This window comes from Glycine max, chromosome 14, assembly GCF_000004515.6.
Source record: "Glycine max cultivar Williams 82 chromosome 14, Glycine_max_v4.0, whole genome shotgun sequence".
Taxonomy (NCBI): Eukaryota; Viridiplantae; Streptophyta; class Magnoliopsida; order Fabales; family Fabaceae; genus Glycine; species Glycine max.
In genome coordinates this window covers 8,463,470-8,480,971 of record NC_038250.2, presented here as the reverse complement: position 1 = coordinate 8,480,971, position 17,502 = coordinate 8,463,470, and the positions used below count along the sequence as shown (strand labels likewise).

The 17,502-nt window shown below is 31.6% G+C and overlaps 2 protein-coding genes across 2 annotated transcripts; both read left to right on the top strand.

The window, feature by feature from the left end:
* The first annotated feature begins 4,019 nt into the window (after nt 1-4,019).
* On the top strand, nt 4,020-6,502 carry LOC100803511 (uncharacterized). Its single transcript, XM_003544453.4, has 4 exons — nt 4,020-4,343; nt 4,435-4,630; nt 5,394-5,480; nt 6,170-6,502. Exons 1-4 carry the CDS (start codon nt 4,114-4,116, stop codon nt 6,317-6,319), a joined length of 663 nt encoding a protein of 220 aa, XP_003544501.1. The 5' UTR covers nt 4,020-4,113; the 3' UTR covers nt 6,320-6,502.
* Nucleotides 6,503-6,640: 138 nt separating this feature from the next.
* Nucleotides 6,641-11,775, top strand: LOC100814034 (amino acid transporter AVT6A). The gene is made up of 5 exons (XM_003545312.5): nt 6,641-8,490; nt 8,944-9,096; nt 9,975-10,178; nt 10,640-11,105; nt 11,477-11,775. Exons 1-5 carry the CDS (start codon nt 8,103-8,105, stop codon nt 11,625-11,627), a joined length of 1,362 nt encoding a protein of 453 aa, XP_003545360.1. The 5' UTR covers nt 6,641-8,102; the 3' UTR covers nt 11,628-11,775.
* Nucleotides 11,776-17,502: the final 5,727 nt, after the last annotated feature.

Sequence of the window (17,502 nt, the reverse complement as noted above, 5' to 3'; positions counted from 1 at the left end):
CAAGAAAAATGACACCATGAAAAATCAAATTTCTTATAGACTTATGTCTCACTTTTAAGTGTCTTCTTTTTTCATTAAAATTTTGCTAGTCACTTTAGATATAACAATTTGACTATCACAGTGCATTGGAATTGGAGGTATACATCCCATAATACATTTTAAAGAAATTTAGCCTCACTAGTAGCAATATTTAAAGCAATAATTTTTGCTTTCATATGAAATAGTAATTTGTCTAATAGATTTTCATGATACTGCACAACCAGTTAAAGCAAAGACATAACCACTTGTCAATTTTATTTCATCAAAATCAGAACTTCAATTTTATATCACTAAATCCCTCAATTACTTTCCAATCTACCAACTGCATGTGCAATATCAGATAGACCTAGAGAAGTTTGTCAAATACAACAAAGAACCGATACTTTAAGAATATTTATGTGAAGAAATTCCTTTACTCAAATTTTTCTTTAACTTGATGGATGAGTCATAGGGAGTAAAAGCATGTTTCGTATCAAAATAATTAAACTTATTCAATAGCTTTTCAACATAATAAGATTGGGTAAAACTCATGTCATCATTTTTCTTTATAAGCTTAATTCTCAAAATCATATCTACTTGACCAAGGTCTTTTATGTCAAAGTTTCTAAACTATAAAGACTTCACATCATTTATGAAATGCATATTACTACCAAATATCAATATGTCATCCAGATACAAGCATAAAATGACATATCCATTATCATCAAATTGTTTCACATACACACATTTATCACTATCATTAATTTGAAAATCATACAAAAGAATAACTTAACCAAACTTTTGTGTCATTGCTTTGGAGCTTGTTTCAAACCATATAAAGATTTAATGATTTATTTTTTTAAGGAAAAAGATTTTCAAAGAAAGTGACATCTCTAGATTGCATAATAGTAACATTAGAAATTTCAGTCATTTCTGAATTAACAACTAAGAATCTATAAGTAGTATTATGTAAAAAAATATCCAACAAAATACAATTAACATTTTTTTCTCAATTTTCCTTTTTTTATTAATAGGGATATTAACCTTTACTAGACACCCTCACACTTTAAGATATTTCAGATTTGGTTCTCTTTTTCTCCATAACTCATAAAGATTTTTTTTTAATTTTTTTTTATAAGGTACTCTGTTAAGAATACGACAAACAAAATATAAAGTTTCACCAAAGTATTTATTTTATTGTTTTTGTGTGTTATATTTTCACAGTCTTATCTCTTATCAATGAGTTATATATAAAGAGACAATCAGTCAACATGTAACAACAAAATACTTGCAGTAATAATAATAACGTTAAACAATAGAAATTAAAAAATCAAACAACAAACGTCCTGATTTTAAAAACTTGTGTTCACAGGATCATTTGACCAAGTAAAAGATAACTTCCTAAGGCACGAATGAAAGTAGTGGGATGTTTTTAGTTTTTCACATACACTAATTCTAAGAGCATTTTATCTTAAACAAAAATACAATTGACAAAGAAAATATTTTTCAACAATCTCATACTAATTTAAAATTTCAGGAAATAAATAATATAATAAAAACATTTTTAATGGAACATAATGCATTGTATTTTCATCCATTAATTTTTCATGCTTACCAGAAAAGACTATGCAAGAAGAAAGTATAAAACATTTTCTCTTTTAATTAAAGACTATGCAAGAAGAAAGTGAAAAATAATTTTCTCTCTAAGACTGTTATAAAATAAAATAAAAATGAAAGAAAATAAATACGAAGAAGATGCACAGTCTTGAATTAAATAACAAAATAACAGTAAGAAAATAATTTTAATTGACAACACATGAATAATGCATTATAGCATACAATAAGTACAAGGAAAAAAGATTAGGGGAAAAAAGATATAACTTGGGTTGAAGCTCGTAAACGCTATTCTTAGAGAGAAAACGCCCCATTGTAATGGTAGGAAAATTTGATTGCGCTCCTCTCCCAAGATAAGACAACTCGTTGTTCCGATCGTGTGTAGCGAAAGGATCACCGAACCTTCTGAACATCAATGCTCTCACTCTCACACAAATAAGTTTTTTTTATAAAAAAAGAAAGAGACAATTTTGTAGGAGGAAAAGTCCAGACGTGTTCTGTCATCTCTCTAGAAAAGAGGAAATATATATATATATATATATATATATATATATATATATATATATAGGCACAAACCATCTTATGCAATAAACAAAATATGACCGTTGAAAATCAACATACATTTGTCAAAACAAATCTAACAAACTAGTTGACTCATTAAAACAAAATCTTAAAAAAATATAAAATAAATATTTTATTTTATAAAATAGAATTAATATAATTAATATATATTTATAAATTTTAAATTAAAACATAAATATTTACCAACATGTCCACCCATAGACCCTACCAACACAATCTTCTTCCCTCCATCAGACTTTCTTCTATTCAAACCAGACCTCTAGCCACATATTGGTTTGGCCTCTGTTTTAATTTTTGGTAAACTATTTGTCCTGAAAAGCAACACCAATTCTCAGTTAGTGATTAAAAAAAAAACATAGTGCATATAGTCTGGAATTGAGCGTTGATTGACCAGATTCACCAAAAAGATGATTATATAACATTTTGCATAATCAAGGCATGTTAGGTTCTTGCCTAAGTAACACATATCATATAAGTAGCATGAACAAATACGTGGCGGTAAGGCCCAACCTCAGCCAACAATCTTAACCCCTTGAAACTAATATAACTGAACAATTTATATGATGAAATATGTAGATGTTTGATACCCTATCCTTAAGCCAATTTGAATGGTGCAACCGAATCATTTTTCATATTACACTAACAGAAGAATGAGGGCAACTTCTACTAATAGCCTACAAAAGAATCTTTTTTCATTCTTTCATAAATATGTGATACATAATAAATTAACAATAGTTTCCTACATGGTTTTAAAATATAATTCTCTAACCCAAGTTAAATCGAAGTGAATACGGAACCCATCAATTTCAGAATATAAAATAACTACATCCACAAAGTAAAGAACATGCTGGCAATGGTTCAGAGAATAAAAAATCATGAGAAGTACATAGTTGCTACCTGTAACAAAAGCACTTTCTTTAATCAGTGAATACTGGTCAAATTAAATAGTAGGGACTTGTCAAGGCTAATTGAACGAAAATGGCTTAGTGATATTTCTCTCCGAGAACATGAAAATAATGTGAACGGTTATGAGAATGACTAAGTTGGATGCAAAAAACTAAATCGTACAAAATGAACAACCGATCTTCAATTGTACCAACAAACATGCCCAACTTCCCTCTATGAAACGAAACAAAAATCCCAATCCATGAAAGTGTGAGTTTAGGGTTTCAATGTTCAAATGGAGGAAAATGTAACCTATTACTCAAACAAGATTATTTTTCTTTAAATTTATTGGTTTCTTCAAACTTTTATTCTTCCTCGCATTTGCTCCTAATGTGCTTACAATATGTCATTTTATCGGTTTAACATAATATCTTATCTCTTTTAATATATTGTTTTTAACATTTTTAGTTCTAGTTTAATTTTTTAAAAATAATTAATAATTAAAAATAACAACGTTGAATGATTGGGGGTATGGCACAACTTGTGCTCCATTCCTGATTAATGGTTTCAAGAAATTTCTTTTTGGCTTTCAATGTTTTCTAAAAATAATAATAAATTGCAATATAAATTATTTATCATAAATTTAAAATATAATTTACATGTTAAAAAATATTTATTTATTATAAAATTTAACTGTAATATAAATGCATATTTAGAAATATGTAATCACTATAAATTATAAATTTTAGTTGTATAAAACAAATATTACTAATAAGTTAAGAATAAATTCTTCCATAGTACTTAAGTTGAATTCTTGATAAAAATATTTTACTTATGTGAGCGAAATTCGAATCAATTAGAGCTTATTTTCTCTTATTAACAAGAGGATGATTACTACCAAAATAATAAGTTATTATTCTTTTAAAATAATAAATGCGTACTATTTGTATTTGCTTATAAATCAAATTTTGGTGAAGCGGGAAGGAGGGATTGAATTTGAGGGTTGGGCGAGGAATGGATTTGGGATGTTCAGACGCAAGCGTGTGGAAGGAAGCACTCTCTTTATACCCTTCTCGAATACAAACTCTCTCTGTGAAAAAGAACAAACCCGATTTGGTTTCTCTGGATGACTTCTATTGCAACCAACTCCCTCTCCTCCTTCACCAGCGAAACCCTAACCCCTTCATCACCACTCCCGAGCTCTCCACCCTCATGCAATGGAAGCTCACGCGCGGCAAATGGAGGTCACTGCCCTACTTTCTCTTCTTTTTCCTTCCGCCACTGAATCAACCTCGTAACTTTATATGCTGTTTATTTGTTTATTTTGAATTTCAGGCCGCGTCTGTTGGATTTCGTGTCGTCCCTAGACGACGCCGTTGTGAAATCCGCTTCTCAGAAGGCGTTTCAGAGCCTTCCCGATGTATCCAAAGCCGTTTCCGAGCTCACTGTGTTGAAAGGCGTTGGTCCCGCCACCGCCTCTGCCGTTTTGGCTACCTTCGCCCCTCACTTAACCCCTTTCATGTCTGATGAGGTTAATTATTATTTTATTATTGTGTATGCTCACAAAAAAAGTACTAGTAGTAATATTGTAAATCTATGCTAAGTTTATTTATTGGTAAATGATCAATTTCATTCCTGAAAGTATAAAGAAGTACTGTCAATTTAGTCTCTAGAAGTAATAAAATGAGACAAAGGTCCTGAAAGTTCCTTTTTTGTAACTTTAGTCCTTAAACTACTTATCGTTGTTTAGGCCTCCGAAAGTATGCTAGTATTGTCATCGCCCAACATTTTGAATTTTGAATTAAAATGAGTGGCGAATTTCATTTTCAGGAATCTTTTTGTCATTTTATTACTTGTAGGGGCTAAATTGACATTGCCACACACTTTTAGAGACAAAATTAATCATTTATCCTTTTTTTTTTACTTTCATAATTACTATCTTAATGGAGAAAACTTTGCAGAGAGAGACAAAATTCATTTTTGTGATCCCTGCACACATGGAGATTTAGTCCCATGACATCCGGCTGTGGGAATATCTTGTTTCCAGCAAAAAAAAAGAAAATCTTAAAAGTCATACCAACTATAGTGTAATATTTTTTAACCAGGAACTAGGTGTAGTAACATTAGTCTTGAATTGAAGGAAATTAAATAATGTACCTGAAAGTGCAAATCTAACAATCACATTAGTCCAAAATATCTAAAAAAGTTGTATCATTCATACCAAAGTGATTCCTGGTTGGTATTATTTGTTTTTTATTGTAATGTAATTAACTGATTATTGGGCTGTACTACAGGCTATGGAGGCAGCTCTTGGAAGCTCAAAAGATTATTCACTGAAGCAATATATAAAATTTGTGGATAAGTTGCAGAGGAAAGCGGAGGTACTTTTCTATAGCTTTCAACGTGGGAGGATGAATGCTTGTGTTTTACATTTTAATATAGGAAGATGGGAATAGGTTGATTGTAAATATTTCGTTGATTTAAAGAATGGAATTACTATGCTGATAAAAATAATTTTTATTGATACAATTGAAATAAGTACTTTTGTTTCCAAAGGAGGCTGTGATACGAATAGTATATCATACGAGATTTTAAATTGCGATTTCAGTTTCAGTTTTGCCAGGAATCTTGATATTATAGAAATTGGTGGATAAATATGCATGATGTGGCCACAATTGTGGCTGTGACTTGGCCAGAGACCCCAAAAACCTTCAAATTACTATGGCATTGCGGACGATTTTGTTAATGCTACTGAATATTTTCTGATGTGTAATTTATTTTATGCTTTTTGCAGTAGTTAATGTATTTTCAGATTAAAGTACAATGTGTTAAACTATGTATTTAAGTTGGGCAGGTGGGTAATTCATCTGTTAAACTTCGTGTGCCAACACGTTTTTGTAGCCTTTATATTATCTCTCTTTTGGTTTTGATTTGGGCATCAGTTTTGGTGGCAAAGTGACAATCATGTTTTTGTTGAGTGACAATCTTTTGTCCTACAGTGCGAACTACAATTATAGGTGAAGCTACTATATCCCTTTCATGTCAGGAATTTGGCTTTGTTAATTTGCAGGAACTAAGTTCAGAAGGGGATTCCTTTACCCCATCTGATGTAGAAAGGGCTTTGTGGAGTTTTGCTGTTGGACAGTCATCAGGACCTCAAGCAGATCAGGACCCTAAGACCAAACCAAGCAGGAGCTCTAAAAGGAAGAGAAAAAATTGACATAGCAAGCAGACCAACAAATGAAATTGCAAGCAATATCTGTTCTTTTTGCAGTCTGCAAGTTTTATTCCCTCGTTATGTTGGGGGTTTGTCCTTCAATATTGGACAGTGCAAATTACTAATCGTTATCAGGTATTTTGGTTTCATGTTATGGCCAAATTAAAGTTTCCTGTTTTCTGCTAATATTTCTTTTTCTTGAAAATAGAATTTGATACTAACACAACTTGGTCGATAGTGTGTTCGGGTCAATGTTTGTAAAGTTGGTTTTGAATTAATTTGTTTTTGTAAATTAAAATTTAATTTTGAAAGAAAGTGATTTATGTTTAAATGTTTTTATTCTAAAAGTAAATTAGTAGTAAATCTCAGTATAAATTTTTTTTATCCCACGCAAAACTACCCAAAGTTATTTAAATTCAAAATCAATTTTAGAACTTAGATTCAATTTTTCAACATGAAATTAAACATTTGAACATTTATTGAAAATCGTATTAATTGATATTTTAATGTGATTTTGATTAATTCAATGTGAATCCAAATATATACATTTTCTAAGGGTGTGTTTGATTTAGAGGATAAAAATAAAAGAGAGATTTTTTAATTAAAATAGAATATAAAATGTGTGGTTTCAAAAAATATATATATAAAAATTCTTTTTTAATATTATTTCTCTCCCCTTTACCAAATACACCATAAAATCTGTCACGAGGAGAGAATGATAACAAAGAAAGTAATAGTTTAGATACTTCTTAAAGTAACCAGGTGACCTCTTGTGTTAATTTGCTTCATTTTCTCATAAGTGATTGCAAGTGATTGCGATATATGTTTGAATTTGTAGATTTCATCATATCTTCAAAGCATCTTGCCATAATAAAGGTTACTTGTATAGTTGTATTGAAATATAGGATACACAATAAATTATGAAGTAAAAAAAAACAATAAAGGTTATTTTTGGTAAAATTTACTGAAAAGTTTCTTAAAAATTGAAAAAAATAATTTATTAAATTATAAGTATTCAATAAAATTAATTAAAAAATATAAAATGATAGAAAGATATTAAAATCATAATACACTTAAAAAGAATAATTAAGAAATTAAATAAATATATTGATGATAAAAATGAAAAAATATAAAATATTAGAAACTAATATTTTAAACAATATTACTTCAAGTAACATTTTAAAAATTGTTTTTAAAAAAAACTTATTTATTAAACTTCATATAACATTTCAAAAAAAATCCTAAAAGCTATTAAAAGTCAAAAGTAATTATTGTTGAGGAAATTATTATTATTGGTAATTTAGATGGGTTTTCTTTCTTTAAGTTTCCCAAATTTAACTTAAATGGAAAAGTTCCAAAAATTTTCTGCATAAAGAAAGTCTCAGTCATGTGACATCAAGGCTTTGTTCATATTGTAAATTGTAACAACCTAAAAGAAGATAGCCAGCAGAGAGCAGTTATGTATTTGATAATAATAAGAACAAATTCCATGTTATTTTCGTTAACATTGTGCCTAAAAATGAGAACTAGTTCCAGCAGAGAGCAGCTTTGTTAATACCGTTACCATGTATAAAACGATGAATAGTCAACCACAATTCATTTTCATTGACCAAAACGTGCGTACTCCTCAGTCATAAATCATCGTTACCAAAAGGGAATGATTGTGCCCCAAGTAAAAGGCCAAAAACCCCATATAGACACATACAACAAACTTTGTATTTGTAGTTCTCTCTTTCTTCCTCTCCCTTAAAAGGCTTTGGAATTTACACACACAAAGTTGATAACCATGACCCTACCCTTATCTGACCGCAAGTCCCGGCGAAGCCCCAAAACATATCACCAAAACCTCATTTCCGATGCCGCCATCCAATGCGGCTCGTCGTTCTCCGGCGCGGTGTTCAACCTCTCGACCACCATCGTCGGTGCCGGCATCATGGCTCTTCCGGCCGCCGTCAAGCAACTGGGGCTAATTCCAGGCTTAGTCATGATTATTTTGTGTGCCATGTTAACGGAATCCTCCATTTCCATGCTCGTGCGGTTCACACGTGCGTCAAAATCCTCCACCTATTCTGGGGTTGTACGTGACGCTTTTGGTGGCCTTGGTCGGAACCTCTTGTTGCTTTGCATCATCGTAAACAACGTGGGCATGCTCGTTGTGTACATGGTCATTATCGGTAATTATAATTCTCATTGTTTTTTGCTTCATTGTTTTCATGGAAGGAATCAAATCATGTCGTAAATCGTTTGGAAATTGGAAGTGTCTCTTTTTTTTCTCTTTCTTTTATTTGAAAAGTTGATTTGAGAAAGAAAAAAAAATTGAAATCAATATTTGAGGTCAAATATTGACTTTATAGTTCCGACTTTAATATGTAGGCCCAAATAGATATGCCCACGCTAAAGTTAGACACTGGGCTGGAAATTAAATTGATGTAGGAAAGGATTGGGACATATTAGAAAAAGATTAATTCGAAAAAAATATAGATTTTTTTAAAAATAAATTATTAAAAAGGAGTGGTTGATTTGCAGAAAAATCAAAGGTTATATGATTTAATGAGGAAGTTTTATTATAGGTGTTTGAACTTTGAAGATTGAAGCAAACATTGACAAAAATTGTTGTGTTGTGACAGGTGATGTGTTCTCAGGATCATGGTCAGAAGGAGTGCACTATTCAGGGGTTGTGGAAGAATGGTTTGGTCAACGTTGGTGGTCAACGCGCCCTGTTTTGTTGTTTCTCACAGCGATTCTGGTCTTGGTGCCTCTGGCATCATTCAGGCGTGTGGGTACGTCTGTTTCTTCCTTTCATGGCATTAATACGGAATAAGTTGGATTCGGATTTGTTCCAGTCAACAAATTGAAACAGATGAACGAAATTCAATTTGCTCATATTTTATCTTTATAAATCAAACAAACTTAAGTCCTCCAAACTTCATTCAATGGTATTTGTGAATGTGTGAAATTGCTCCCTAAGGACATGGTTTATAGTAGCTGAAATCCTATTTTACTTGGTGAAAAATGAGAACCATAAGCCATATTAAGGAGTAAGATAAAATAAGGTAGCAATCAAATAACGGATTAAATAAGTTTGGGTAAAATATGTTTTTGGTTCATACACTTTTAGCTAAACTTTATTTTTTTAATGTTTGTAGTTTTAAATGATCAATTTATTTCCTATATTTTAAAAAATAGGTGCATTTAGTTCTTAGACATTAATGACCGGGGAATCAAATGAGGATTATTTACTTTTTTAAAAAAAATACAAGAACTAATGATCGATTTGAAATTATAGAAATTAAAATTAAATTTGATTGAAAATAAAGGAACCAAAACATATTTTACAGAAACCTAGCCTAACCCACGTCAACCCAATCGAGTCAGGTCAAACAAGTTTTTTTGTTTTTTTTTCAGATTCTTGTATTTAGGAGTTCAACTCAACTTTAATTACTAGTGGTTGGGATAATGGGTTGGGCTCAAATGGCCCGTTTGTCTTCTAAAATAATTGTTTTTGGACTTTGTTCTCTAATTCTTGAAAAATATTTATTTTGTTCTAAAATTGAACTTTTGTTTTTTGGTGGTGCACATGATGTTGCATCCACAAATTAATAGTTTACATTCATGAAATAGTTATTGATTTGCCCTTCCCTTACCTCCACTGTATCAGATTCACTGAGATACACCTCAGCATTGTCAGTGGGGTTGGCTATTGTATTTGTGGTGATAACAGCAGGCATAGCAATTGTTAAGTTTATCGATGGAAGCATTGTGATGCCACGGTTAATGCCAAAATTCACAGGCCTGGAATCCTTTTGGAAGCTTTTCACAACTATCCCCATATTAGTATCTGCTTACATCTGTCATCATAATGGTAAGTGCCAAGTAGGGTGGTAGATTCTTAATATTGTCGCCAACTATTCACTTATTCAGTAAATAGTTATCAATCATTACATTGCAATAAAATGTGTATTTTAATCTTTACCATCCATATATGATTGTATCATGTATGGATCAGTTTTTATTTAGTTCTCATTTCTCACATAACAAGAGTTCTCACTTGATACACTCCCATTAACTGAGTCATGAAACTACAACCTAGGCTGGTGTACAATAGTAACCTTTTTCTTTAATATATTCTACCTGCTCATGTAAACTGAAAACTTGAATTCCAAAGCTGGTAGTTTAATTGGATATCTGATCTGAAGCTAAGTGTAATTAGTGCTTTTGATTATTAACCAACATTTCTTTTTCTAACTCCCTACAATGTATAACATGATTCAGTTTACCTTCTACACAAATCTTATATCCTTGCATGTTTTAATTCCAATGCAGTTCACCCTATTGAGAATGAACTCCAAGATCCTTCCCAAATGAAGGCCATAGTCCGGACATCGCTCTTACTATGCTCATCTGTGTACATAGCAACCAGCCTTTTTGGTTTTTTCTTATTTGGGGACAATACACTAGATGATATACTTGCCAACTTTGATGGGGATCTAGGAGTTCCTTATGGCTCATTTCTTACTGATATAGTTAGAGTGAGCTATGGCATTCACCTAATCCTTGTGTTCCCAATTGTGTTTTACTCGCTTCGCCTCAACATAGATGGTCTTATGTTTCCTCATGCCATTCCTCTTGCCTTTGACACCCAGAGATTCTATTTGGTGACCACAGTTCTCATGGCTTTTATCTTTGTTGGAGCCAATTTTGTTCCCAGCATCTGGGATGCCTTCCAATTCATAGGAGCCACAGCTGCAATTTCTGCTGGATACATTTTTCCAGCTGCTATTGCTCTTAGGTAAGTTAAAACAAGTCTCTGTTTAGATAAATTTCTTTATAAGCACATACAGGAGAAAAAGATAAGTTAAAAATACATTGAGTTTCTTCATACGCCAAAATCAATTTATGCATCTTAGCTTTTGGAGAAGTTAAATAAAAAAAACTTTTATGAAAGTATATAATTTGATTATAACTTGTAGGAAAAGTTCAATTCATTGTATCTTCTTATTTTCTTTTCTTACAACTTACAAGTGCTTATGAAAAAGTTTATTCAGCAGAATACAAGTATACTATGAAATTGAGAATGTGACATGTCCTGCATCTTCACCATGGTGTTCAATCCTCATACATATTATCATATTTAATTTTGTCATTATTACTCTGTGGCAGGGATACTCGTGGGGTTGCAACAAAGAAAGATAGGTTGTTATCTTGGTTTATGATACTTTTGGGTGTCTCATGTAGCACTGTGGCCATCTTTAGTGACTTGTATAGTGTCTACAACAGTAGTGAAGCAGAGGTAGCTGAAAAATGGGCTTGATGGTGTTGAGTGTAAGAGGATAATGTGTAGGGTTTGGGTTTAATAGATACAAAATTCTATGCAAACTAAACCCATTACATTACACAGTTATGACAATTTTGCTATAAAGTAGATTTTTACCTTAAATTGTTTTAAATATATTTTGAAATCTGTTCGTGATGATTACAAGATAAGAAAAGCATTTACTATTTTAGCTTATATCACAAAAGTTAGAGAGAAAAAGGGCATATACGTTATTTTTTCCCAAAGTTGATAAAATGGGGGGTAGACTAGCCTGGCCAATAAACTGCTTAGATAACAGGCTCGGGTGACATATTAAACTGCTTAAATACTATAATCGATGTAAATCAATATTAGTTAATAAGTTGAATCAATTTTTGTGAAATATTTGATGTAAATTATTATTATTATTATTATTAAATGTTCAACCAATTCGATCAATATTTTAACTGAGCCAATGACCATATCAATTTTAATAACAGTGGTAATTTATTATAGAAGTTTTATAAAAAGTTTATATATAAGTTATATAAATATTTTAATTTTTAGAACAAATTATATTGACTCTTGTGATTTCTTTGAAAATTCACTTGATATTCTTTTTTGCTTACTTTAACCTTTCTAATATAAAGAGTTTATTGTAGAAGATAAAAAAAAAAAGGTAAAATAATTATATAACGATCAAAGAGTCTATCTCATTGATTTCAATAAAGTCATGGCCGTGGAAATCATAAGGCCAATGAGGTCCCAAGAGTTTCATTTTTTTTTACATTTTTAATATTTTTTTGTCAATTTAAATTATTAAGTGATAAATTTTGTTAAGATATGATTTATTATTTGTAATCATTTTTTCATTAATAAGACTACATAATCTTAATTATGAATGTAATGATTATTGTAAATCATTTATCTAAAAAGTCTTATATTGATGGTATAATTTATTTTCAGAATTGAAATTACTAAGAGAAGTGTTAGGAGAAGAAAATAGCACATTAATAGAAGTATTGAGTTATATTAAAACTTTAGATTCTTTTCCAAATGTTTACATTGTATATAGAATTTTATTGACAAACCCTCTAATAGTTGCTACTGTTTAAAGAAGTTTTTTAAAATTAAAATTGCTTAAATCATATCTAAAATCAACAATGTTATAAGATAGATTGAATAGGTTAACTATTTTATCTATTGAAAGTGAAGTGTTACAATTCCTTGATTATAAAACTCTGATAAATGATTTTGCAGTTAAAAAAGCTAAAAGATTAATATAAAAATTGATATTTTATATAATATACTATATCTCTTTAAAATTCTTGTAAAAAAATTCTTTAACATTTTCGCATTAGATCCCAAAATATCTCTACATGACCCTGAATAAAGTGCATCATAAGATTATTATGAATTATAATATTTAAGTTCAATTTTTACGAATAAAATAAATAATGTAACAAAAATCTAATAATTGGATGAAATATATTGTAATTTTGATTTTTTAAATAATATAAAAAGATAAATATATTTTATCTATTAACTATTAAAAATCTTACTAAGAAGAAGGTTTTCTTGGCTTTGAGGAAATCAAAATATTCCAAAAAGGGATCTAATGCAAAATGGATAGCATCTGACACCTCTCTGCTTTGCGATGAACAGGTTTGACTAACAGAGTAGATAATAAGATATTGTAACCTGCCGGCCATGCACGAGTGCATAGATTTGTTTTAGTGCTTTTCATTTAAGAAATTATTAATCACTCATTGATTCCACTTATATTTTAGATTTCACTAAAACAAATTCATGTCTTAGTCAGTTCGATTTCACTAATATCTTACGAAATGCTTGGAGGCAAATGTCCCAGACAAGATCAATAAAAAATATGATAAATCTAAAATAGCCTTCACCAAGATCCATCAAAAACAGTTATCCAAGATCAACCGAAAGCTTATTTTAAACCAAACTAGTTTTAAATTATAAAAAGGGTTTTGAAAACATGCAGTTTTAAAAATCACATCAATCCTTTCAAATTAATTTTGATTACGATTTTCATTAAAAATCTAACATATCATACCCTCGACGAGGTATGTAGCAGTGAAATTAACGCCCTAAACTTAATATCAAGATACAAACTACAAAAATATATCCCTTTATAACTTAAATTGCTGTAGTCAGACCAAATTTTTCACGGGCAACACAAGAATTAGCATTAAGGACAAATGAAGAGTCAAATTCTTATAATCTAACTTTCCCTTCTTTAATGATTAATGTGAAACAAGAGTTGCTAATTAGAGTAACAGCAATGCATCAAAGGGAAAGAAAAAAAAAGTAACAGAAACATTGAGAATGTGGCAAAGTCATTTTAAACAATCAAAACGCAAGGTAGATATAATCCAGCTACAAGGAAAAATTCATTCTCATGGAATAACCCAAAATGAAAAGTGAAGTGCATAAAATCTATGAATCTTGCAACTCATTGAGATTTCACATGCTGCAGAACGACGTTATAGGCTTCATGCTCCTCACCGAAATCCTGCAGGCAGCCAATAGTTAAATAATGATAATGCATTGTAAAACACTATCAACAAACATTTTCATTTCTACACATTTCATACCTTCACAACCACACCGGAGCAACCAGTAACCTTCTTAGCTTTTCCTTCGGAATCAATCTTGCACAACTGCAGGGAGAAAGTCCACCAGAATTAAAACACAAAAACAATGGCATAAATTAATCCATTTGAAGGCATAAATATAGCATAGTCATAATCAATATTAAATATTGACCAACAAAAATTAAATGAAATTCCCCAAAGGAATGAAATCAACAAGGCTTACTGTCAATGACACTTACACCAGCCTATTCTCCAAGGGTCTTTGCACCCGGAACTGTCAGCAGGCTAACATTGTGCTATGCACAAAGGGCCTTAGCCAGTTTAACATAGTCAGGCTGGTCATAGTCTTCTGCTAGAACACAATTGCACAACATGCTTCTCGATCCCTTTTGCACCTTCATGAAGGACACGTGCAAGACCACCATAAGCTAGCGATTTTCTGAGCATGAGTTGTAAGGCTGATAAGAATCCTGAAACTGCTCAAATACAGGGACCTATGATGAGAAGTAAGACCAAACAGTTAGTGGATGCCTTCCAACAAATGGTAGCAGACATACTTAATAAGGCCCAAGTGGAGAAGGATGAAGGCCCAGAAGCAGAGGCACTACTAAGCATATTAATCGTTGCTGAAGCCCAAGATTAATTTGAAGGCCCATGCCAAATATGTTCTATTTTTAATTTATAATTATTTTCATTGCAATTTTGGCCCAAACTATTTTGAAGGCTTATATATATTTATTTTTTCAGATACACTATAAGTATTGGTTTTCTTTTTTCAATAAAGTAACTTTTGGCATTTTCATAAAATTTGGTGAGAACTTCTCTCAGGGTTCCTTGTTGAACCAATCTCAGACTTATCAAGGTAATCATTGTGGCGTCTACCCTGACTTATCTTCCTTCACTGGAAGTGGCGTCATTCAAATCTCCGTAGCCTATATCAAGCGATTCGCTCCTAGTCAAGATCACATCATCTGGTATCAGAGTTTCGACTCTTGATATAGGTTCTATCATATCCTATTCTTTTTCTTTGTAATTTGTCCAGGTTCATGTTTTGTCCTTGTTCTGTTATTTGCGTTCTTGTTTGCGTCTTGTTTTGTTCCTTTTTACATCTTGTTTGGGTCTTGTTGTGTTCTAGTTTTTGTTCTTGTTCTGTTATTTGCGTTTTTGTTCTTGTCACGTTCTTGTTCTTGTTTCTTGTGTCTTTTAGACTTTGTGTCAAAAAAAATCTGTTTGAACTTTGTTTCAAATTCTGTTACAAATTTTGTTTGGGGACAATTTGGCTTACTGGAAGAATTTAGGGGTTGAGTGGACTCTTGAATCTATGTGCCTATTTGCCTATTGAATAAATTTCCTAAATTATCCTAGAGAAATTTGAAAAGAAAGCATTATAAAAAAAAAGTTGCAGAAATTTTTTAAAAAAAAAGAAAGTGGGTGTTTGATCTTTGAACACGAAATTGAGGCAGTTAGAGGCTTTTTTCTGGCAGAAAATTGTGTACCAAATCACCTTATCTGAATTCTCCTTTGAATTCTGAGCATTTTGATATATAGTTGGTCTCAAATGGACAACCGTAGCAAAAGTTATAACCATTTGAAGTTTACTTGTCATCTTCGTTAAATTTGTTCTCTTCTTTTCTGTGATTAAGTAGCTTCTTTGTTCTTTGTTTATTTTATTTGTTATCCAAATCAAATCTTTTACTCAGTCTGTGATAATTATACTGTCTTTCCTGTTATGTTACCTTGTGTGTCTAATTTGATTCATCCAGAAACTTAAAAAGGAGTGAGTGGTAAAAGGCAAGAGTGAAAACATCACACAAAAGCCTATATTCAGAGCATCAAACACGAGTGAACTACCATCAAAGAGAGAAACACGTGAGTAGAGTGTGGTGAGGTCCTGAATCTTTTTTTTTAAATTATTGCAGAAGAAGATTTTCTTCTCTATTTATTATGGCAGGAGTTGGTGATGGTGGTGGTGATTATCATCAACTGGATGGATCTCAGCCTTTGTTATTGGATGCAATGACTACACAGATGCGACGTTTGTTGAACCGTAACAATGAAGAGCTCTATGGGTGAATGAAAGATTTGGAGAACCAACTGAATCAGAATACTCGAAGACATTATGGTGGTAACAGAGAGTTGCAACGAAAGTTGCAACTTTGCAGCTGCAGCATTGACATATACTAAAATTAAATTCGAAAATCACCAAATCTCCAATAGTAGCAAGCTGCAACAACCAATGCCTTCCCAAATAAAATAAAACAAAACAAAACAAAACCCCAAAAATCTTTCACCATAAACCCCAAAAATTAAAAATAAAAAAGGATTTACAATGATCAAGAGTAGAGACAAGTTATTCGAAGTGTACTCAGTGTTTGGTAATGCTTAAAAGCATAATCATATAGAGATAGAGGGAGAGAGAAAGGTACCTTGAAGCAGAAGCCAATTGGGCCGAAACAGTTGTTGTTAACGAAACTTGTAAACGATCTTATAGAAAAACTCCAGCTACCATCTCACTCTTTATTTACTTAAATGTCCCTTTAACTCTGAATTGGGTTTGGGGGTTTTATATCCTAAACCTCCCATCTCCAATTTTTTTAAAAACTCCAACCTTCCCCTTCTTCCTCTTCTTTCTCCCACAACAGCTATGCACCCTTCCGCTCGTTCTTCTCTTCTTCCCGCAGCACACTCTACTTTCCAGTTCTTCTCTTCTTCTCTAACTCAAGTCTTCTTCCAACTTTTAACGCCAGAGGTTTCAGTGCAAAAGTCCTTCTCCTCCTCCAACACTTCACGCCAGATACTTTTTAGCGCTTCCCATTCACAATGTGGACATGTTTTTAAAGCAGACTTTCTGGAACTTTTTTTTTCCTTCCAGAATGGCCGTTTTGAAAAACCTGCTCCATAATGCACTTATTGTTTTTGGAACGGTCATTCCACAAAACCTTTTTCGAAACACCTTTTTCAAAAGCAATAATACTTTCCATAATCCCATCTCCTAAATCTCATTATGAATTTTTTTTTCTTATGGAAAGTTTGTTCTGGAAGGTTTTTTGGTTATGGAATGTCTAGTTTGGAAGCTTTTTTGGTTACGAAGTGATCATTTTGAAAGTTTTTTCTGGTGATGGAAAGTTGTTCCAAAAGCATTTTTTATGCCATTTTGGAAGTTGTTTAACCATTTAATTAAATTTGATTTTGTTATTTTAATTTATATGGAGGATGATTACTTCAATTACAAGATGTTTGATGAAGTTGACATGGATATGGATGATACCATT

Excerpts from the sequence above, each read along its gene's own strand:
- LOC100803511 (XM_003544453.4), top strand. The coding sequence starts at position 4,114 with ATGGATTTGGGATGTTCAGACGCAAGCGTGTGGAAGGAAGCACTCTCT. Across the intron at positions 4,631-5,393 it reads CCCCTTTCATGTCTGATGAG|GCTATGGAGGCAGCTCTTGG; the intron begins GTTAATTATTAT and ends GCTGTACTACAG. Across the intron at positions 5,481-6,169 it reads AGTTGCAGAGGAAAGCGGAG|GAACTAAGTTCAGAAGGGGA; the intron begins GTACTTTTCTAT and ends GTTAATTTGCAG.
- LOC100814034 (XM_003545312.5), top strand. The coding sequence starts at position 8,103 with ATGACCCTACCCTTATCTGACCGCAAGTCCCGGCGAAGCCCCAAAACA. Across the intron at positions 8,491-8,943 it reads TGTGTACATGGTCATTATCG|GTGATGTGTTCTCAGGATCA; the intron begins GTAATTATAATT and ends GTGTTGTGACAG. Across the intron at positions 11,106-11,476 it reads CCAGCTGCTATTGCTCTTAG|GGATACTCGTGGGGTTGCAA; the intron begins GTAAGTTAAAAC and ends ACTCTGTGGCAG.